The following is a 23,640-nucleotide window of genomic DNA, read 5'->3' as shown; positions in this document are numbered from 1 at the left end:
ATCTCAGAACACGATAGGATCTCTGTGAGCAGCATCTCAGAACACGATAGGATCTCTGTGAGCAGCATCTCAGAACATGATAGGATCTCTGTGAGCAGCATCTCAGAACACGATAGGATCTCTGTGAGCAGCATCTCAGAACACGATAGGATCTCTGTGAGCAGCATCTCAGAACATGATAGGATCTCTGTGAGCAGCATCTCAGAACACGATAGGATCTCTGTGAGCAGCATCTCAGAACACGATAGGATCTCTGTGAGCAGCATCTCAGAACACGATAGGATCTCTGTGAGCAGCATCTCAGAACACGATAGGATCTCTGTGAGCAGCATCTCAGAACATGATAGGATCTCTGTGAGCAGCATCTCAGAACACGATAGGATCTCTGTGAGCAGCCCTGTGTGAAAAGAATAATACAAAATAAAATAAATGAAGCTTTTATGAGACATCTTTTTGAAGTTGGACCTTTTGTTTGGCTAATATCATACACTCTCTCTATATTATTTATATATAATATATATACTCTTTATGCAGCCCTGTGTGTTCATCAGCATCACTGGTCGTCCCAGACAGACGATGGTCACGCCACCCCTCCTCCGACGTTGCATGCATCAACCAATGGTTGCGTGCCACGTTACCGACCGTGCCGTCAGGTACCAGATTGCCATAACACATGACGTGGTTAGCTGACACGTAAAATACCTATCTGGCATGCGTCAGCAAAGTCTGAGCAGGGGAACACGACCATATCCAACATGGACACTGAGTTGCAGCCCTGTAGTATGTATAAAGCCGTCACTGGGCTCCATGACATATCCATTAGATCCAAAATGTCCGCTGAGCTGCATGCAGAGTGGTTACACAGTCACCGGTTCCAGTCCACTGCGCCCAGTGACATTTACAAGGCGAATGACTGAGGTTTATATGTACTGAGGGCTTAACGGTGATTCAGTGAGGTAAGTGTGTTAAACAAGGTGACTTCACGGTCCAAAACAGAGACACCACAGTTGACTGGAGGTTACATATGACCTAATGGGAACAGGTAGCTGGTAGTCAGACAGCCAGGACATATGGAGGTTGATGGAAAGTTGTTTCTTCATGGTTGAAACAGATATGTTGTGGGTTGCATTCGGGCCTTTAGACAATGATGAAGGCTGATGAAGACATAGAATACAATATAGAAGATAAGGCTGAGGACAGATGTAAGGTGGGAGAGGGGAGGGAGGGAGGAGGGGAAGGAGGGAGGGAGGAGGGAGGTAGAGAGGGAGGAAGGATGAGGTATGAGGAGACTTACTGCCAACATGAAAATGGAACCTTTTATAAGAGCAGCAGCAGTAGGAAGAGAGGGAAGGAGAGCGGTAGAGAGGGAACTTACTGGCAGCATTAGAAGGGTACCTGGAGGACCAGGAACTCCGTCTGAACCAGGAAGACCAGGACGCCCTGGAGGACCCTGGGTAATGTAAAATAGAGAGAGAGACAGAGACAGAGACAGAGACAGAGACAGAGACACAGACACAGACACAGACACAGACACAGACACAGACAGACAGACAGACAGACAGACAGACAGACAGACAGACAGACAGACAGACAGACAGACAGACAGACAGACAGACAGACAGACAGACAGACAGACAGACATTATAGAATAATTTAGAGAGAGGTTGGTTGACTACAAAGTTCAAGGGAGAGGAACTTCTTAATCATGATCACATAGGACATATAAATGATTACTGATATAAATCTGTAAAGAGGAAAAGAGTATGTGGGTACAGAACATTTGGGGTATTTCATAGACCTTGAGAAAGTAAAGGAGATGGTGAGGTTTGATCTTTGGCCCCGGTGATCTTTTACTACCAGGCCACTACTGACGAGCAGAGGGCTGGGACTTCCTACTGTGAATTAACAGAGGGCTTAAACTAGTATCCAGCCATACAAAAACACATTGCATTTATTAGCATTGTGAAATCAATGTAAAGGTATGTAGTGGGCACTCAGACACATCATCAGAACATTATGCTGTTGATAAAGAACTGAGGAAAATAGTTATGCTAATGCTAATGATTTATTGGATATGCTATCGCAAGAAGAATGCACTTTGGTTTAACTGTACATCGCTCTGGATTAAGGGGTGTGACGTTTAAAGACGGTCATTTTAAACACATTTGGGATTGTTAAGTAATGTAAATCACAGTGCAGTTATCACAAAACTACCACTAACAGGTCTTCTTCATCATCATCATCATAAAAACATTATTTACTAGTAGAAATAGCCCAGGCTAAAGGTGCATTATAAATCATAGTATATCCACTGTATTTCCACCAGCGGGCCAGGCCAGGGCTAGATCTCTTTAACAGGCCAGGCCAGGGCTAGATCTCTTTACCAGACCAGGCCAGGGCTAGATCTCTTTACCAGACCAGGCCAGGGCTAGATCTCTTTAGCAGACCAGGCCAGGGATAGATCTCTTTAGCAGACCAGGCCAGGGCTAGATCTCTTTAGCAGACCAGGCCAGGGATAGATCTCTTTAGCAGACCAGGCCAGGGCTAGATCTCTTTAGCAGACCAGGCCAGGGATAGATCTCTTCAGCAGACCAGGCCAGGGCTAGATCTCTTTAACAGGCTAGGCCAGGCCAGGGATAGATCTCTTTAACAGACCAGGCCAGGGCTAGATTTCTTTAGCAGACCAGGCCAGGGCTAGATCTCTTTACCAGACCAGGCCAGGGATAGATCTCGTTAGCAGGCCAGGCCAGGGCTAGATCTCTTTACCAGGCCAGGGATAGATCTCTTTACCAGGCCAGGGCTAGGTCTCTTTACCAGGCTAGGCCAGGCCAGGCCAGGGCTAGGTCTCTTTAACAGGCCAGGCCAGGCCAGGCCAGGCCAGGCCAGGCCAGGACTAGATCTCTTTAGCAGGCCAGGCCAGGCCAGGGATAGATCTCTTTAGCAGACCAGGCCAGGACTAGATCTCTTTAGCATACCAGGCCAGGGATAGATCTCTTTAGCAGGCCAGGCCAGGCCAGGGATAGATCTCTTTAGCAGACCAGGCCAGGGCTAGGTATCTTTACCAGACCAGGCCAGGGTAGATCTCTTTAGCAGGCCAGGCCAGGGCTAGGTCTCTTTACCAGGCAAGGCCAGGGCTAGATCTCTTTAGCAGGCCAGGCCAGGGCTAGGTCTCTTTACCAGACCAGGCCAGGGTAGATCTCTTTAGCAGGCAAGGCCAGGGCTAGATCTCTTTAGCAGACCAGGCCAGGGATAGATCTCTTTAGCAGGCCAGGGATAGATCTCTTTACCAGGCCAGGGATAGATCTCTTTACCAGGCCAGGCCAGGGATATATCTCTTTAACAGGCCAGACCAGGGATAGATCCCTTTAGCAGGCCAGACCAGGCCAGGGATATATCTCTTTAACAGGCCAGACCAGGGATAGATCCCTTTAGCAGGCCAGACCAGGGCATGATCTCTTTAGCAAGCTGGTCACGCGCTCTGATCTAGTCTCTGTCTGTCTCAGACGCGCTCTGTTGGGCTCTTCTCTGCTGGGTCAAATTGTTCCCATGTGTTACTGCTTCCCCTCTCTGACTAACTGACTGCCGGACTGACTGCCTGACAGCCTAACTGGCTGGCTGGCTGACTGCCTGCCTGCCTTGCTGTCTTATCCAGAGAGATATCCAGAGAGCTACATAAGGCTAACTCTAGAATGGCATCCTAATCCTTATATAGTGCACTACTTTTGACCAGAGTCCTATAGGCCCAGAGTCCTATGGGCCTTGGTCAAAGGTAGGGCACTGTATAGTGAATAGTGTGCCATTCCAAACGTAGCCATAGACTCCTTACTGCCCCCCCCCAGTCAACACACAGTGGTACTGCAGGGGCTTGGGGTAGGGGGGCCGTGGTGGGGTCAATCATGTACAGAATGTCAACTCTGGATTGCCGATGTTATGTATTGGCCAATGAGAGGTTTTGAAACCACCAGTCGGTCATATTGGCCCTCCCTAGAAGAAGTAGTCAATTTATTTAAGTATTTTTGTTGTTGTAGTGGGGACAATAACATTGTAGTGGTGACAATAAGAAGAATTCTACTTTTTTTTAAAAATATCTGTTTTCATTTTTATTTGTATGTTTAGCTCACATAAAATGATTTAAAAGTACACATTAATGTGTCTGTAGTATAATACATGTGGCAAAAACAAATGTACTGTAGACATTAATAAATGCATTTCTATCGATTTCAAAATATTATTTATAAATGGTGGGGGAGTACCAAGATGGAAGCTTTAACACAGCACCATCTATCAGCCATCTAGTATGTATGTATGTATGTATATATATATATATATATATATATAAATGGTGGGGGAGTACCAAGATGGAGGCTTCAACACAGCACCATCTATCAGTCAGTGTATATAGTGTATATATAAATACATCATTGGGTGGGGTAGGGTGTGGTGGGGAGAGAGGAGGCGAGGTTATGTGAGAAATGTGCTGATAAAAGGATAGTCCTTGCTTGGGTATAGTGTGTGTGTGTGTGTGTGTGTGTGTGTGTGTGTGTGTGTGTGTGTGTGTGTGTGTGTGTGTGTGTGTGTGTGTGTGTGTGTGTGTGAGTGTGTGTGTGTGTGTGTGTGTGTCTGTGTGTGTGTGTGTGTGTGTGTGTGTGTGTTAGGGAGACCCTGCTCTCTCCAAAAATCCCAAACTTCAGAACCACCAGCACCGGGTCAATTTCAATGGGCCTGTCAATTCTCAGTCAGGCTAACTCCTCCTGGGAGGAAATGGAGAGGGAACGATGGACTGGGGTGGAGGGATCCAGGATCAGCCAAATATTTTCTGAGCATTCTGCCCTTACTGGAACAAAAAGGCTTTTGTGTCAAGAGGAGAGGAGAGGAGAGGAGAAGAGAGGAGAGGAGAGGAGAGGAGAGGAGAGGAGAGGAGAAGAGAGGAGAGGAGAGGAGAGGAGAGGAGAGGAGAGGAGAGGAGAGGAGAGGAGAGGAGAGGAGAGGGGAGGGGAGGAGAGGAGAGGAGAGGAGAGGGGAGGGGAGGAGAGGAGAGGGACGTTTGCCTCTGCTGAGGTGGGCTTGGTGGGTGTGTCTTCCCTCGAGGGCATTCTAAGGTTAGGTCTAAAGTCGTCCTACTCCCATTTATTTGTAATTTAAAAATAAAGTTTATTTAACTGGGCAAGTCAGTTAAGAACAAATTCTTATTTACAATTTACAATGTAGGGTGTGTAGGGGGGAGTGGGAAATGGGGTCGATTCACCACATTCTGGGAGAAAAAAAAAACTCGTACTACAGCTTCTTAAAGAGGGGCCACTTATTCTGTGTCAATCAATCAAACTAAATGTCCTCAGATCCACAGTCCCAGGGCTGTGTCCCAAATGGCACCGTAGTCCCCATATAGGGCACTACTTTAGACCAGGGTCCAGTGCAGCCCTAAAGAAGTACATTGACACTCTAAGGGTGCCTTATTGTTTGATGTGCTGCTGGAGGGTCTGAGGTCGGCTTAAGGCCCCTTGAAACTGAGACATAGAGAAAAAACAGCCAGCGACCCAAATAGCAACCTATGCCCTATATAGTGTACTACTTTTAACCAGGGACTATAGGGAATAGGGACGTAGTTCTACAACTATGTGTTGTTGAGGGTAATCCGAGTTATTTGGTTTCCCGGGCCTGCCCCTCGGTCTTCCTCCTCTCCCTCCTTCCCTCTTTTCTCTCCACCCTTCCTCTCCCTCTCCTCCCCCATGCAGTAGCAAGCCGTGCCTGATTGACTTCTTTTCTCCCCATGGTATGAAGGTGTGGGGCTCTACTACAAAACCAGCCAAAGGAGCAGAAAGGAGCAGGATAAAGAGAAACTATTTCCTTTATAGGTATATCTGCTGGCTTCTCTTCTTTGTAAACCAAGATGGATGACTTGTTGTCAAGACCAGTCTGTCTGAAACACTGTGTTTATTATGTTAAACTAATGTCTTCATTATCATAATATACTGTTACTATGAATAGACTGTCATCTAAGAATCAGTAAAGTAAGTGGAATGCTGATTCATTATTAGTCAGCTATGTTAGTCACGGTCCAAGGAGACAGACTAGTCAGACTTGGCCTGAGGGGTCTAACAATCACATTCTCCCAAATATACAGCGCCAGTCAAAAGTTTGGACACACCTACTCATTCCAGGGTTTTTCTTTATGTTTTACTATTTTCTACATTGTAGAATAATAGTGAAGACATCAAAACTATTAAATAACACATATGGAATCCTGTAGTAACCCAAAAAAGTGTTAAACAAATCAACATCTATTTTATATTTGAGATTCTTCAAAGTAGCCAGCCTTTGCCTTGATGACAGCTTTGCACACTTGGTATTCTCTTAAAAAAAACATTCCATTCACTTAGATCTCCCTGAACATTCCATTCACTGAGATCTCCCTTAACATTCCATTCACTGAGATCTCCCTGAACATTCCATTCACTTAGATCTCCCTGAACATTCCATTCACTTAGATCTCCCTGAACATTCCATTCACTGAGATCTCCCTGAACATTCCATTCACTTAGATCTCCCTGAACATTCCATTCACTTAGATCTCCCTGAACATTCCATTCACTTAGATCTCCCTGAACATTCCATTCACTTAGATCTCCCTGAACATTCCATTCACTTAGATCTCCCTGAACATTCCATTCTTTGGTATTTGTAAACCGCTATAGTTGTATTGGTTTAAAGGGCTGAGGGTCGTACTGTATATTCTATGAGGGTTCTACTGTATATTCTATGAGGGTTGTACTGTATATTCTATGAGGGTTCTACTGTATATTATATGAGGGTTGAACTGTATATTCTATGAGGGTTGTACTGTATATTCTATGAGGGTTGTACTGTATATTCTATGAGGGTTGTATTGTATATTCTATGAGGGTTGTACTGTATATTCTATGAGGGTTGTACTGTATATTCTATGAGGGTTGTACTGTATATTCCATGAGCCAGAGTTCTCCAACCACACTCTGAATAGCCTTTACACTATTTGCTGTGGTAGCTATATATAAACTGTTGAGTTGCATATGTTGCTATAGTGATGGGTTAAAATGATAGTCAGAGAGTTAAAGGAAGTGGTGGGTAATGAGGGAATGACCTATTTCCAACAGCAGGAAGTGCAAAGAGAGTTCCTGAGCAGCGACAGCTCACTTACCCTGTCACCGTGGTCTCCATGTGGGCCAGGGGCACCCTGGGAGCCTGGGGCGCCAGGCAGGCCCTGTGAACGCACACACACACACACACACACACACACACACACACACACACACACACACACACACACACACACACACACACACACACACACACACACACACACACACGTTAACTACAGCAGAGCTAGCTTACCAAACTGCTACCACATTTAATTTATCAACCTCATAGAGACAAAGCTCTCTCTCTCTCTCTCTCTTTCTTTCTCTCTAACTCTCTCTCTCGTGCACTCTTTCACTCTCTTTGTCTCTCTCTTTGTCTCTCTCTTTGCCTTTCTGGTCTCTCTCTCTCTCTCTCTCTCTCTCTCTGGAAGCAAAGAGAGAGAGAGTAGCTCTGGGAGAAAGGAAGGCAAAGAGAGAGAGAGTAGGTCTGGGAGAGAGGGAGGCAAAGAGAGAACGTGATACTCACAGCTTGGCCGGGGCCTCCTTGGGGTCCTTCAATCAGCATCCCCTGGAAGACAGAGAAAAGAGAGAGAAGACAGAGAAAAGAGAGGGAAGACAGAGAAAAGACAGGGAAGACAGAGAAAAGAGAGGGAAACATGGATACATTAGCATTCAGAGACGGCAGTAAATCTACAGGCAGAGTGGAGACAGAGTACAGTTGATGATACATCATCAATACCTAGTTTTACAGTAGATAATACCTAGTTATACAGTAGTGATAATACCTAGTTTTACAGTAGTGATAATAACTAGTTATACAGTAGATAATACCTAGTTTTACAGTAGAGATAATAACTAGTTATACAGTAGTGATAATACCTAGTTTTACAGTAGTGATAATAACTAGTTATACAGTAGAGATAATACCTAGTTTACAGTAGTGATAATAACTAGTTATACAGTAGAGATAATACCTAGTTTACAGTAGTGATAATAACTAGTTATACAGTAGTGATAATAACTAGTTATACAGTAGTGATAATACCTAGTTATACAGTAGTGATAATACCTAGTTTACAGTAGTGACAATAACTAGTTATACAGTAGTGATAATACCTAGTTTTACAGTAGTGATAATACCTAGTTTTACAGTAGAGATAATAACTAGTTATACAGTAGTGATAATAACTAGTTTTACAGTAGTGATAATAACTAGTTATACAGTAGTGATAAAACCCAGTGGTTATACAATGTATCATGTTTATGAGTCGGGAAACAAGGAGTGGGACTGAGCTGAAGCAAGAGAAACTCCAGAAATTCTGTTTATGGCAAAGTTAACTCCGCAGTTTTAGCTGATGCATCATTGATACCTAGTTATACAGTAGTGATAAAACATGTTGCCTTCGACTTACGGGTTCAATGATGGCGGGTTCTCCCTTCTCTCCTTTCTCTCCACCATATCTGCCTCCTCCCATCTGAAAACACCACAGAGACATCCTATCAGAATACAATACTGCGAGTTGTCAACAAAACACAAAGAAAAAAAACACGTCAGTATTTCCCAAAGAAAATCCTTCTGTAGGCGTGGTGGCAGCATCACCAGGTTCTAAGCTGACGTCACAAACACCAGCAGTGTGAATTAAAACCAATCAGAGGTGAAGTAGCCATGGCAGCAAGAGACGGCCTACCCAAACGGGTGTCCTCGTTTTACCAGGGATTCAGAGAATTTAATACACTACCACATCCAACAGTTAAAGAGCTAAGAAAAGATCCAGACCCCTCAAAATACTGACTGCCTGTTTGTGCCTGGTAGTGGAACATTTGTTAATAAGTCTAAATGCTAAATGCTACGTTTTTTTTAGCCTACGTAGGAAATATTAACCACAAGAATTGGTTCGTAAGAAGCCACAATTTGAGTCTTGGTCCGAATGATATTCATTCGTTTTCCAAAGCCACTGAAGATGACACACGGGTTGTGTCCCAAATTGCACTGTGTTCTTTTTTATAGTGCACTACTTTTGACCAGGGCCCTACGTGTACTGCACTATTATAGGGAATAGGGTGCCATTTGGGATGCACATACTAACTGAACACAGCGAGGGTCCTGGATATCTGATACTTCACACAGGAGGAATTCATGATGAAACGTTGTAACCTTATATTCATAAGCTAGGTTGTAGCAACCTCATGATTGGTATAGGGAAAATTAGAGTATCATGTAGTAACCTAAACTTATCACGGTTACATTGAGCTGGATGAATGGAAAATGAATGACAGTCATCCAATATGCTGTAATAGAAATAAGGCCGTGTTCATGAAAAAAAATGATTGTCCTCCCTCATCTTAAACAGTACTGACCGCCACTGCTGTGGAAGAAATAGGACTAGAAACAAAATGGCTACAGTGGGACTGGAAACAAAATGGCTACAGTGGGACTGGAAACAAAATGGCTACAGTGGGACTGGAAACAAAATGGCTACAGTGGGACTGGAAACAAAATGGCTACAGTGGGACTGGAAACAAAATGGCTACAGTGAGACTGGAAACAAAATGGCTACAGTGAGACTGGAAACAAAATGGCTACAGTGGGACTGGAAACAAAATGGCTACAGTGGGACTGGAAACAAAATGGCTACAGTGAGACTGGAAACAAAATGGCTACAGTGAGACTGGAAACAAAATGGCTACAGTGGGACTGGAAACAAAATGGCTACAGTGGGACTGGAAACAAAATGGCTACAGTGGGACTGGAAACAAAATGGCTACAGTGGGACTGGAAACAAAATGGCTACAGTGGGACTGGAAACAAAATGGCTACAGTGGTCAATAGATATGTTCTCTAAACTGTGATCAATCCTAAAGGTCATGAGGTCATTAGGGAGTGTCTGAGTTGCCAGCTCAGCTGACACGTTTATTTGAGAGAAATGGACAGAGATAGAGTAAGTGTGTATTAGAGAGATCAAAGAGAGAGAGAGAATGTCTTTATTATTTTGGAACTTCTGTGAGTGTAATGTTTACTGTTCATTTTTTTTGTTTATTTCACTTTTGTTTATCATCTATTTCAATTGCTTTGGCAATGTTAACATATGTTTCCCATGTCAATAAAGCCCCTTGAATTGAAATGAATTGAGAGAGAGAGGACGAGAGAGAGAGAGTGAGTGAGGGAGATCAGAAAGACAGACACAGAGAGAGAGCGAGAGAGAGAGAGAACGAGAGAGAGAGAGAGAGAGAGTGAGGGAGTTCAGAAAGACAGATACAGAGAGAGAGCGAGAGAGAGAGAGAACGAGAGAGAGAGTGAGGGAGTTCAGAAAGACAGAGAGAGTAAGAGGGACTGTTTACAAAGTGAGATATGTATCTCCATTCAGTATCGACGCCTCGCTGTGTGGTACATATCCCTAATCCCAGACACTCCTCCAAAGCCAACAGTAGCATCATGTACCTCCAGAAGTAGCTCCTGAGTAGGTTTTATGTTAGGCCTCATAGACGCAGATGTACTGGTCTCTGAGATGTGTATATTCAGGATGAGTATATAAAGGTTACTTACACTACTATCTGTGTCGGTCTCAGCAGGTACGCCCGGCCCAAACTCATCCTCGTAGGTCGGGAAGGAGGTAGGTTTGGCCTCGCCGGTCCCGTAGTCGCCATAGTCACCGTACTCGTACGTCTGTTTCGTATCGATCTCTTTAATATCACCGTATTCCTTCAGATCGTACTCCTTAAAATCGTACGATTCTGCACCGGGGTCAGGACCTTTGGTATCAGAGCCGATTTCCGTGGCAGCCGTAGAGTCGGCGTCGACCTGCTCCACTCCGGTGACGTAATCGTCGACTATATCCTCGTCGTAGTTCTGATTGGTCGATGTGAGGAGGGGGCGGGGGGGGACACACGGAGGGTTGAGGTTAGAGAGAGGAATAGTTCACCTATTGGTTAATGTTTCTAATTAAAAAAACGTTTGTTTCATCATTGGTTTAATACAGATGCTCCGTGTCAGTAGGTCAGCTGACCTAAAACATGGTCCCACCTGTCTTATTTTTCCGTAATCTGAAAAGTAAAAGTGATCCTAGATCAGCACTCAAAAGTCTTGGATAACTTGTAAATATGGGGTCCAGAAGTAAGCAGCATATAAAAGAGGATGGGTAAAGTGATGGTGAACATACCCAGTTACCAGTATTTCCCTGGGTTAGTTACGTCTAAGAAGGATAAAAAAGGAAGCAGGGAATTCCTGATTGACCATACTGCCATGGTTATGTACTGAAAAAACATGTTGAAAAAAGGTTTCCGTGGTGGCGCAGAGGATAAAAAACCTGGAAAATGCAGGGCCAAACCCTACATGCTCAGATTGTTAATATCAAAGTGTAAAAAAAATATGTCTGTGTTTGTATGATTTACTGCTGTCCAAATGAATTAAATTAGAATGACATGTGCCTTCAGAAAGTTTTCAGACCCCTTGAATTCTTTCCACAATTTGTTAGGTTACAGCCTTATTCTAAAATTGATTAAATTGTTTTTTTCCCCCCTCATCAATCTACACACAATAACCTATAATGATAAAGCAAAGACATATTTTTTGAAATGTAAGCTAATTTATAAAAATACAAAAACAGAAATATCACATTTACATAAGTATTAAGACCCTTTACTCAGTACTTTGTTGAAGAACCTTTGGCAGCGCTTTTGACCTCGAGTCTTCTTGCGTATGACCCAACAAGTTTGGCACACCTGTATTTGGGGAGTTTCTCCCATTCTTCTTTGCAGATCCTCTCAAGCTCTGTCATGTTGGATGGGGTGCGTTGCTGCACAGCTGTTTTCAGTTCTCTCCAGAGATGTTCGATCAGATTCAAGTCCGTGCTCTGCCTGGGCCACTCAAGGACATTCAGAAACTTGTCCCAAAGCCACTCCTGCATTGTCTTGGCTGTGTGCTTTGGGTTGTTGTTCTGTTGAAGGTGAACCTTCGCTCCAGTTTGAGGTCCTGAGCGTTCTGGAGCTAGTTTTCGTCAAGGATCTCTGTGTACTTTGCTCTGTTCTGACTGGTTTTCCAGTCCCTGCCACTGAAAAACATCCCCACAGCATGATGCTGCCACTACCATGCTTCACCGAAGGGATGGTGCCAGGTTTCCTCCAGACTTGACGTTTGGCATTCAGGCCAAAGAGTTCAATCTTGGGTTCATCAGACCAGAGAATCTTGTTTCTCATGGTCTTTGAGTCTTTAGGTGCCTAACAGAGCTCCACAGAGGAACTCTGGAGCTCTGTTAGTGACCATCGGGTTCCTGGTCACATCCCTGATTAAGGCCTTTCTCCCCCGATTGTTCAGTTTGGCCAGGCAGCCAGCTCTAGGAAGAGTCTTGGTGGCTCCAAGCTTCTTCCATTTAAGAATGATGGAGGCCACTGTGTTCTTGGGGACCTTCAATGCTGCAGACATTTTTTGGAACCCTTCCCCAGATCTGTGCTTTGACACAATCCTGTCTTGGAGCTCTACAGAAAATTCCTTCGACCTCATAGCTTGGTTTTTGATCTGACATTTATTGTCAACTGTGGGACCTTATATAGACAGGTGTGCATTTCCAAATCATGTCTAATCAATTGAATTTACCACAGGTGGACTCCAATCAAGTTGTAGTAACATCTCAAGGATGATCAATGGAAACAGGATGCACCTGCACTCAATTTTGAGCCTCATAGCAAAGGGTCTGAATACTTATGGAAATAAGGTGTTTCTGTTTTTGTTTTTTAACATTTGCAAAAATGCCTAAAAAACGTTTTGCTTTGTCATTATGGGGTATTCCGATGCCACCTCTTTAAGGAATACCTGGGATAGGATAAAGTAATCCTTCTACCCCCCCCCTAAAAGATTTAGATGCACTATTGTAAAGTGGTTGTTCCACTGGATATCACAAGGTGAATGCACCAATTTGTAAGTCGCTCTGGATAAGAGCGTCTGCTAAATGACTTAAATGTAAATGTAATTATGGGGTATTGTGATGTCATTATGGGGTATTGTGATGTCATTATGGGGTATTGTGATGTCATTATGGGGTATCGTGTGTAGATTGCTGAGGTCATATTTAATAATGTAATCCATTTTAGAACAAAGCTGTAACATAACGAAATGTGGGAAAAGTCAAGGGGTCTGAATACTATATATCACCTGTCTATATCCTCTTGCAGTGGGCCAACAATACAGTCCTCAACTGTGAATTGCCATTAAATCTGGAGAGAAACATAACAGGCGATGTATTCCAATCTGCTTTAAGGAGCTACACATTTACATGCTAATAAATGTTATGATAATATTAGATAACAATTCAATATAACATTTTCAAAATGTTCTGAGGACCTCCAAGACAAGGTAAAATGTATATTGCATGAACATCAATGGAATATTATGTTAAACCTAAAACAAATATGCTATGAACGTCATCCTGTATCTCTTGTAATGTATCCACACTGTTCTCACAACCTAATGAAATGTTCTGGGAACCTTTAAATAATTCAGTAAGTCTGTTCTGTCAACATTCCTGCAACATCAAATCAATGTTTTATGAACCCTGATACAAACATTATCTGAATGTCAGCACAACTGGACACTTAGTGTTTTGGGTACCATTCATACAATGTTTAAATTAGGTTCCTTAGTGTTTTTGGTACCATTCACACAACCTTTAAATTAGGTTCCTTAGTGTTTTTGTACCATTCATACAATGTTTAAATTAGGTTCCTTAGTGTTTTGGGTACCATTCACACCACGTTTAAATTAGGTTCCTTAGTGTTTTGGGTACCATTCATACAACGTTTAAATTATGTTCCCTTAATGTTGCAAGAATATTATTGTGATATTCAAAAAACGTTGCACAGAACATTCCCACAAAAGCATACTTACAAGACAAACAAATAAACAAATCTTACTCATAAAACATGACCAAGGGTTATAACAGATTAAAATGAAGGGTTTCACAGAGATAGATTATGCTTATTCTGCCTGGACAAAAAAAATGATCTAAAAAAAAAATTCAATGGAGATTCTCCATCAAACAGGTTTTTTTTTAGTCAAGGTGTAGCCTGAATCTGATTCACAGAAAACAGATCTGTGTTTAGATCATCATTCCAGATTAAAACAATAGATTTATGAGTTGTTGAGTGAAGAGCGGTAAGAATGTCTCTTCCGTGTTATGAAGTTTCCGTTTCTGTTGCTATCTACATCATTCTGACATTTCCATAGTCACAGGTCTATAAAACGGGGACATGGTTTGTCTCTGAAAATACCATCGTTTGTCTCTCGTCGTCCTCAAACTTGTCTCTTTTAGTGAAAGTCGTGTCCTGGGTTGTGTTGTGCTGTTACCCCCCTTAAAGGTAACATCATATAATGCTGACATTTGGCACGCATTGGTTGCATTGCATACATATTGTTTTGACTTTACCCCAGGACGTCTCTCAATAACTTTTCCCCAGGATGTCTCTCATTAATAACTTTACCCCAGGATGTCTCTCAATAACTTTACCCCAGGATGTCTCTCAATAACTTTACCCCAGGATGTCTCTCATTAATAACTTTACCCCAGGATGTATCTCATTAATAACTTTACCCCAGGATGTCTCTCAATAATAACTTTTCCCAAGGATGTCTCTCATTAATAACTTTACCCCAGGATGTCTCTCATTAATAACTTTACCCCAGGATGTCTCTCATTAATGACTTTACCCCAGGATGTCTCTCAATAACTTTACCCCAGGATGTCTCTCAATAACTTTACCCCAGGATGTCTCTCATTAATAACTTTACCCCAGGATGTCTCTCAATAACTTTACCCCAGGATGTCTCTCATTAATGACTTTACCCCAGGATGTCTCTCATTAATGACTTTACCCCAGGATGTCTCTCATTAATAACTTTACCCCAGGATGTCTGTCATTAATAACTTTACCCCAGGATGTCTCTCATTAATGACTTTACCCCAGGATGTCTCTCATTAATGACTTACCCCAGGATGTCTCTCATTAATAACTTTACCCCAGGATGTCTCTCAATAACTTAACCCCAGGATGTCTCTCAATAACTTTTCCCCAGGATGTCTCTCATTAATAACTTTACCCCAGGATGTCTCTCATTAATGACTGAGTTTATGTGATGGTTTAGCTCAAAATAAGTTGGGAAAACTACAGGAAACTGGAGACAAAAAAGAGGATATGGGATGCGGCCCCGTTGGTCGCAATTCATTAGCTGGCAGAGTTTTACTAGTTGTTTATATCAAGATCAGATTGAAGTGTTGTTTCTGATGGATATCAAAAGGGGACTGTAGAAACATGTGGCACCCTTATTCCCTACAAAGTGCACTACTTTTGACCAGAGACCAATAATTAATAGGGTATAATTTGGGATGCACCCTAAAAGCCACATAGGGTTTGGATGACTCCAAGGAAGATGGTAGAGATTAAGAAGACCATCCAAGACTGTTTCTTCTTTGATCTTTGTAATATCTAGTAAGCTAACTTGGAGATTGCAAACTGAGGACTTTGTCGTTAGTTAATTGGATGGTGACTCGTTGGATGGTGAGCTTAGAATCAAGAGTGCAAAAAAAAGGTTTTTTTTCCAAATAAAGACAACCTGCGTTGTATTCCCCCGAGCTGCTTGAAGAAAGTCTAAATTCTTAAGCGATCTCTTTTGAGAATACAATACACTCTGCCTCATTCTTCACTAGCCATTTGATTGTACCCAAATTGGAATGAATGAAGACGGGAAACAGAATATAACACGAGGTAGTCGTATCACACATCATGTGGTATTGGCAGGCGTTCCAGCATTCCATATGCCACATACATCAAACCACCATATAAAACGTTTGATGTCTCTCTGTCTGGCAGCTCAGCTGTTGCAATAATCCAACATGCTTTAAATTGGCTCATCTTTGTCATTTCACATCATACGCTTCCTTTGATGTCATCTGAGGTTCCCTTCCTCCTTCAGATGAAGATGTGGTCTACGTCTTAAATGCTACCCTATTCCCTACATAGTGCACTACTTTTGACAAGCGCCAAATAATCTACTGCAGGCTCTGGTCAAAAGTAGTCCACTATTTATGGGAATAGGGTGATATTTTGGACACACTCTCTGTTAAACTCAGTAGTTTTAGTAATATGAGACAACACACACAGAGTACTACTAATTCAGTGGTAACGTGTCGTCGTCGTAGACAAAAAGAGAAGCATGCCGACGTACCAGGATTGAAACGGTTGGGTCTGTAGGATTCTCAGTGGGTTGAGCTCCGTCCACAGCCTATCACACGACAACACACACAGAGCAACAAAAAAAAGAAGAAGAAACAGTTAGAAAAAAAAAAAAAAGGCTTGGAAATGATGCTGTTAATCCACGCTACAACGTTGAGCCACGTCAGCGCCCTGATGTTATAGCAACGTCTACATTAATATCAACATTTCTCTGAGACTGGCCACCCCCTCATAGCCTGGTTCCTCTCCAGGTTTCTTCCTAGGTTTTGGCCTTTCTAGGGAGTTTTTTCCCCCTAGCCACCGTGCTTCTACACCTGCATTGCTTGCTGTTTGGGGGTTTTAGGCTGGGTTTCTGTGTAACAGCACTTTGTGACATCAGCTGATGTAAGAAGGGCTTTATGAATACATTTGATTTGATTTATTGTTATGACCATTTTAGAACACGGTAGTAACAATCGATTAGATAGTATAGATATACTTATATCTATGTTACATATTAGACAGGTATAACTAGTCTTCATAGAACGGAGTCATTGTCCATTTGGTGTGTGTGTGTGTGTGTGTGTAAGTGTATGTGTATGTGTGTGTGTGTGTGTGTTTGCGTGCGTGCGTGTGTGTGTGTGTATATGTGTGTGTGTGTGTGTGTGTGTGTGTGTGTGCGTGCGTGCGTGTGTGTGCGCGTGTGTGTGTGTGCGTGCGTGCGCGTGTGTGTATGTGTGTGTGCGTGCGTGTGTGTGTGTGTGTGTGAGTGAATCTACAGGTGTGTTTTACCTCAGGTGCAGGTTTGGCTCCTTCGGTTGGGGCAGTTTCAGTGGCAACTTCTCCTTCACTGTAGTCGTAGACCTCACTGTACTCTAGGTCGTACGAATTGTACTGGACGGGAGAGAAGGGACAGGCAACCAGTCAGTACACACATGTAAATAGGGTTTTGTCTCTTTTTCAACATAAAAAAAAGGAAAATATGATAAATCATATGCTTCATATTTACATGGCTACGACTGAGATGAGAGCTGTTGAAGGATATATAGGCTGATTGTTGTTCAGACTGTTCTCTCTTTAAACTAAAATGAAAATATGGTACTGAAGTGTTGTAAAATAATCAAATTACACACAGATAACATTTTAAGCATCCTTAAGTATATATACGTTCAAAAAGTTCAAAATCGTTCAAAAGTTTAGGGTCACTTAGAAATAGTTTTTGAAAGAAAAGCATTTTTTTTATTGTCCATTAAAATAACATCAAATTGATCATAAATACAGTGTAGACATTGTTAATGTTGTAAATGACTATTGTAGCGGGAAATGGCAGATTGTTTTTAATGGGATATCTACATAGGCATACAAAGGCCCATTATCAGCAACCATCACTCCTGTGTTCCAATGGCATGTTGTGTTAGCTAATCCAAGTTTATCATTTTTAAAAGTCCAATTGATCAATAGAAAACCCTTTTGCAATTATGTTAGCACAGCTGAAAACTGTTGTTTTGATTTAAAGTCTCAATAAAACTGGCCTTCTTTAGACTAGTTGAGTGTCTGGAGCATCAGCATTTGTGGGTTCGATTACAGGCTCAAAATGGCCAGAAATAAAGACCTTTCTTCTGAAACTCGTCAGTCTATTCTTGTTCTGAGAAATAAAGGCTATTCCATGCGAGAAATGGCCAAGAACCTGTGTACTACTCCCTTCACAGAACAGCGCAAACTGTCTCTAACCAGAATCGAAAGAGGAGTGGGAGGCCCCGGTGCACAACTGAGCAAGAGGACAAGTACATTAGAGTGTCTAGTTTGAGAAACAGACGCCTCACAAGTCTTCAACTAGCAGCTTCATTAAATAGTACCCGCAAAACACCAGTCTCAACGTTAACCGTGAAGAGGCGACTCCGGGATGCTGACCTTCTAGGCAGAGTTCCTCTGTCCAGTGTCTGTGTTCTTTTGCCCATCTTAATCTTTTCTTTTTATTGGTCAGTCTGAGATATGGCTTTTTCTTTGCAACTCTGCCTAGAAGGCAAGCATTCCGGAGTCACCCATTCTTCTCTGCAGATCCTATCAAGCTCTGTCAGGTTGGATGAGGAGCATTGCTGCACAGCTATTTTCAGGTCTCTCCAGAGATTGGAGTCATACCCAAGAAGACTCGAGGCTGTAATCACTGCCAAAGGTGCTTCAACAAAGTGCTGAGTAAAGGGTCTGAATACTTATGCAAATGTGATATTTCAGCTTTTTATTTGTAATACATTTGTAACAATAAAAATATATTTTTTTTGCTTTGTCATTATGGGGTATTGTCTGTGGGTTGAAAAAAAATAAAAAATGTTTTATCCATTTTAGAATAAGGCTGTAAAATGTGAAAAAAGTCAAGGGGTCTGAATACTTTCCGAATGCACCGTATGTACAGTACCAGTCAAATGTTTGGACACACCTACTCATTGAAGGGTTTTTCTTTACTTTTACTATTTTCTACATAGTAGAATAATAGTGAAGACATCAAAACTATGAAATAACACATATGGAATCATGCAAAAATGTGTTAAACAAATCAAAATATATTTTATATTTGAGATTCTTCATAATAGCCACCCTTTGACTTGATGACAGCTTTGCACACTCTTGGCATTTAATAGTTTTGATGTCTTCACTATTACTCTACAATGTAGAAAATAATAAAAATAAAGAAAAACCCTTGAATGAATAGGTGTTCTAAAACTTTTGACGGGTAATGGTTATACTGTATATGTATTTATTTTCTTACTAAATATTTAAAGGGGGATTGGAAATAATGCAGATAATTACAATGATAGAACGCACAATCTATATTATATTAAAACTGATCTACCACCTAAATGTACAAGGAAATGTACACCTAAATCTACTCAGCAAACTGGATTCAGTCTATGACAGTGCTATCCGTTTTGTCACCAAAGCCCCATATACCACCCACCACTGTGACCTGTATGCTCTCGTCGGGCCCTCGCTACATATTCGTCGCCAGACCCACTGGCTACAAGTCATCTATAAGTCTTTGCTAGGTAAAGCCCCGCCTTATTTCAGGTCACTGGTCACCATAACAACACCCACCCGTAGCACGCGCTCCAGTAGGTACATCTCATTGGTCATCCCCAAAGCCAACACCAACTTTGGCTGCCTTTCCTTCCAGTTCTCTGCTGCCAATGACTGGAACGATTTGCAAAAATCACTCAAGTTGGAGACTCATATCTCCCTCACTAGCTGTAAGCATCAGCTATCTGAGCAGCTTACTGATCGCTGCAGCTGTACATAGCCTATCTGTAACTAGCCCACCCAACTACCTACAGTGAGGGAAAAAAGTATTTGATCCCCTGCTGATTTTGTACGTTTGCCCACTGACAAAGAAATGATCAGTCTATAATTTTAATGGTAGGTTTATTTGAACAGTGAGAGACAGAATAACAACAAAAACATCCAGAAAAACCCATGTCAAAAATGTTATAAAATGATTTGCATTTTAATGAGGGAAATAAGTATTTGACCCCTCTGCAAAACATGACTTAGTACTTGGTGGCAAAACCCTTGTTGGCAATCACAGAGGTCAGACATTTCTTGTAGTTGGCCACCAGGTTTGCACAAATCTCAGGAAGGATTTTACATTTACATTTACATTTTAGTCATTTAGCAGACGCTCTTATCCAGAGCGACTTACAGAAGTGAATGCATACATTTCATACAATTTCATACATTTTTTTTCCTGTGCTGGCCCCCCGTGGGAATCGAACCCACAACCCTGGTGTTGCAAACACCATGCTCTACCAACTGAGCTACAGGGAATTTTGTTGCACTCCTCTTTGCAGATCTTCTCCAAGTCATTAAGGTTTCGAGGCTGACGTTTGGCAACTCGAACCTTCAGCTCCCTCCACAGATTTTCTATGGGATTAAGGTCTGGAGACTGGCTAGGCCACTCCAGGATCTTAATGTGCTTCTTCTTGAGCCACTCCTTTGTTGCCTTGGCCGTGTGTTTTGGGTCATTGTCATGCTGGAATACCCATCCAAGACCCATTTTCAATGCCCTGGCTGAGGGAAGGAGGTTCTCACCCAAGATTTGACGGTACATGGCCCCGTCCATCGTCCCTTTGATGAGGTGAAGTTGTCCTGTCCCCTTAGCAGAAAAACACCCCCAAAGCATAATGTTTCCACCTCCATATTTGACAAACTTCAGACGGGCATGTATATGTGCTTTCTTGAGCAGGGGGACCTTGCGGGCGCTGCAGGATTTCAGTCCTTCACGGCGTAGTGTGTTACCAATTGTTTTCTTGGTGACTATGGTCCCAGCTGCCTTGAGATCATTGGCAAGATCCTCCGTGTAGTTCTGGGCTGATTCCTCACCGTTCTCATGATCATTGCAACTCCACGAGGTGAGATCTTGCATGGAGCCCTAGGCCGAGGGAGATTGACAGTTCTTTTGTGTTTCTTCCATTTGTGAATAATCGCACCAACTGTTGTCACCTTCTCACCAAGCTGCTTGGCGATGGTCTTGTAGCCCATTCCAGCCTTGTGTAGGTCTACAATCTTGTCCCTGACATCCTTGGAGAGCTCTTTGGTCTTGGCCATGGTGGAGAGTTTGGAATCTGATTGATTGATTTTCTGTGGACAGGTGTCTTTATACAGGTAACAAACTGAGATTAGGAGCACTCCCTTTAAGAGTGTGCTCCTAATCTCAGCTCGTTACCTGTATAAAAGACACCTGGGAGCCAGAAATCTTTCTGATTGAGAGGGGTCAAATACTTATTTCCCTCATTCATTAAAATGTAAATCAATTTCTAACATTTTTTACATGCGTTTTTCTGTATGTTTTTGTTGTTATTCTGTCTCTCACTGTTCAAATTAACCTACCATTAAAATTATAGACTGATCATTTCTTTGTCAGTGGGCAAACGTACAAAATCAGCAGGGGATCAAATACTTTTTTCCCTCACTGTCTTTTTTCCCTCCCCATATTGTCTTTATTTACTTTTTTGCTCTTTTGCAAACCAGTATCACTTCACTTCACTTCACTTCAGTGTTAATTTGCTAAATTGTAATGACTTCGCTACTATGGCCTATTTATTGCCTTACCTCTCTACCCCATTTGCACACACTGTATATATATTTTTCTATTGTGTTATTGACTGTACTTTTGTTTATCCTATGTGTAACTCTGTCTTGTTTTTTGTCGCACTGCTTTGCTTTATCTTGGCCAGATCGCAGTTGTAAATGAGAACTTGTTCTCAACTGGCCTACCTGGTTAAATAAAGGTGAAATTAAAATAAATAAATAAAAAAAGATATAAACAAGCAAGAAGTCCGAGAGCTTCAGGTTAAGATACTCCCCACCGCTAACCAACTCAATGGATTCTCCATTCACCGGGCGGATAGGACAGTGGAGTCGGTGAAATCGAATGGGGGAGGCGTTTGCTGGTATGTTAACTTCAGCGTGGTGGACGTTTTGACCCACTGTTCATCTGTCTTGGAATACCTGATCGTCAAATACCGACTTTTCTAAGTCCCAAGGGAGTTTTCAGCTGTTATCGTGACTGTTGCATACATTCCAATTCAGGACAAGGAAAATAACAAGCTGGTACTTAACGAAATGTACAATGCTATAAACAAGCAAGAAAAGCTACATCTAGCGGCTTTCTGGTTGCCTGTGATTTTAATTCTGCGTCACTAAGACACGTGATGCCCAACTTCCATCAACACGTCTCCAATGCCCCTGCTATTCTACCCACAAGCAAGCATACAAGGTCCTCCCTTGTCCGCCATTTTGCAAATCAGATCACGACTCTGTACTCTTGCTTCATGTTTACAAGCAGAAACTCAAACAGGAAGTACCAGTGACTCGCTCCGTTGAGAAATGGTCACCAGAATCAGAGATTATGCTACAGGACTGCTTTGCTAGCGCTGATTGGAATATGTTTCGAGACTCCGGCGATAACATTTACGAGCTAGCCACCTCTGTTACCGGCTTCATTAGAAAATCCATTGGCGAAGTTGTCCCCAAAGTGATTGTTTGCTGATTCCCTAATTAAAAGCCCTGGATTTACACCGAGCTTGGAGCTAAACTAAAGGACAGAGCTATTGCAGACAACCCTGAGGCTACGGCCAAGGACACTAATAAGTACAAGTCCTTCTATGACCTCTGCAGAGTCATCAAACGAGCAAAAGGACAATATAGGATTAATGTGGAATCTTATTACTCAGGCTCCGACGCCCGCTGCATGTGGCAGGGGCTACAGTCCATTACGAATTACAAATGAAGACCCAACCATCATCTACCCAACGACGCCTCTCTACCAGACGAACTCAATGCATTTTATGCACAGTTTGACAACAACAACATCGTGCCGGGTGTGAGGGCCGTCACCGACCCAGAGGATTGGGTGATCTCGCTCCCCGAGGCCGACGTGAGAAAGGTCTTTAATCAGGTCAACACCCACAAAGCCGCAGGGCCTGACGGTACTCCAGGGCGTGTTCTCAGAGCATGCGCAGAACAGCTGGCAGGTATATTCACTGTAATTTTCAACCTCTCTTTGTCCCAGTCTGTAATCCCCACGTGTTTTAAGATGACCACCATCATTCCTGTCCCCAAGAACTTTAAGGCTTCATGCCACAATGATTACCACCCTGTAGCATTCGCATCTGTAATCATGAAGTGGTTTGAGAGGCTGGTTATAGCATATATTAACCCCACCATCCCAGACAACCTTAGACCCACTCCAATTTGCATACCGCCCCAACAGATCCGTAGATGACGCTATCTCAATTGCTCTCCACACTGCCCTTTACCACCTGGACAAATCCCCTTCACCCATCCTAGATAAAAGGAACACCTACGTGAGAATGCTGTTCATTGACTACAGCTCAGAGTTCAACACCATTGACCCCTCCAAAGTCGTCACCGGGCTTAGGACTCTGAACTCCTCCCTCTGCAACTGGATCCTGGACTTCCCGACGGGCCGACCCCAGGTGGTGAGGGTAGGCAATATTACCTCCTCCACACTGATCCTCAACACAGGGGCTTCACAGGGGTGTGTACTTAGTCCCTTCCTGTACTTCCTATTCACCCACAACTGCGTGGCCACGCATGACTCCAACACCATCATCAAGTTTGCTGACAACACGACAATGATAGGCTGAGTCAGCCTACAGGGAGGAGGTCAGTGACCTGGCAGTGTGGTGGCAGAGCAACAACCTCTCCCTCAACGTAAGTAAGACCAAGGAGATGATTGTGGACTACAGGAAACGAGGGGGGCGAGTCGCCCCATCCACATCGACAGGGTTGCAGTGGAGCAGGTTGAGAGCTT

The 23,640-nt window shown here is 42.8% G+C and overlaps 1 protein-coding gene across 1 annotated transcript in view; it reads right to left on the bottom strand.

Annotated features, from left to right (window-relative positions):
- The window catches only part of LOC115170192 (collagen alpha-1(XI) chain), a gene marked incomplete in the record, with an annotated part of 195,147 nt that overhangs the window by 97,970 nt on the left and 73,537 nt on the right, over positions 1–23,640 (bottom strand). The window contains 7 exon segments of the mRNA XM_029726559.1: positions 1,376–1,450; positions 7,175–7,237; positions 7,642–7,683; positions 8,528–8,590; positions 10,660–10,962; positions 16,327–16,383; positions 17,106–17,207. Coding sequence (XP_029582419.1) covers positions 1,376–1,450; positions 7,175–7,237; positions 7,642–7,683; positions 8,528–8,590; positions 10,660–10,962; positions 16,327–16,383; positions 17,106–17,207 — 705 coding nt within the window.

The sequence above is a fragment of the Salmo trutta genome, chromosome 31 (genome assembly GCF_901001165.1).
Source record: "Salmo trutta chromosome 31, fSalTru1.1, whole genome shotgun sequence".
In the NCBI taxonomy this organism is placed as follows: domain Eukaryota; kingdom Metazoa; phylum Chordata; class Actinopteri; order Salmoniformes; family Salmonidae; genus Salmo; species Salmo trutta.
The sequence above is the reverse complement of the archived record's forward strand: the minus strand, read 5'-3'. Positions and strand labels throughout refer to the sequence as shown.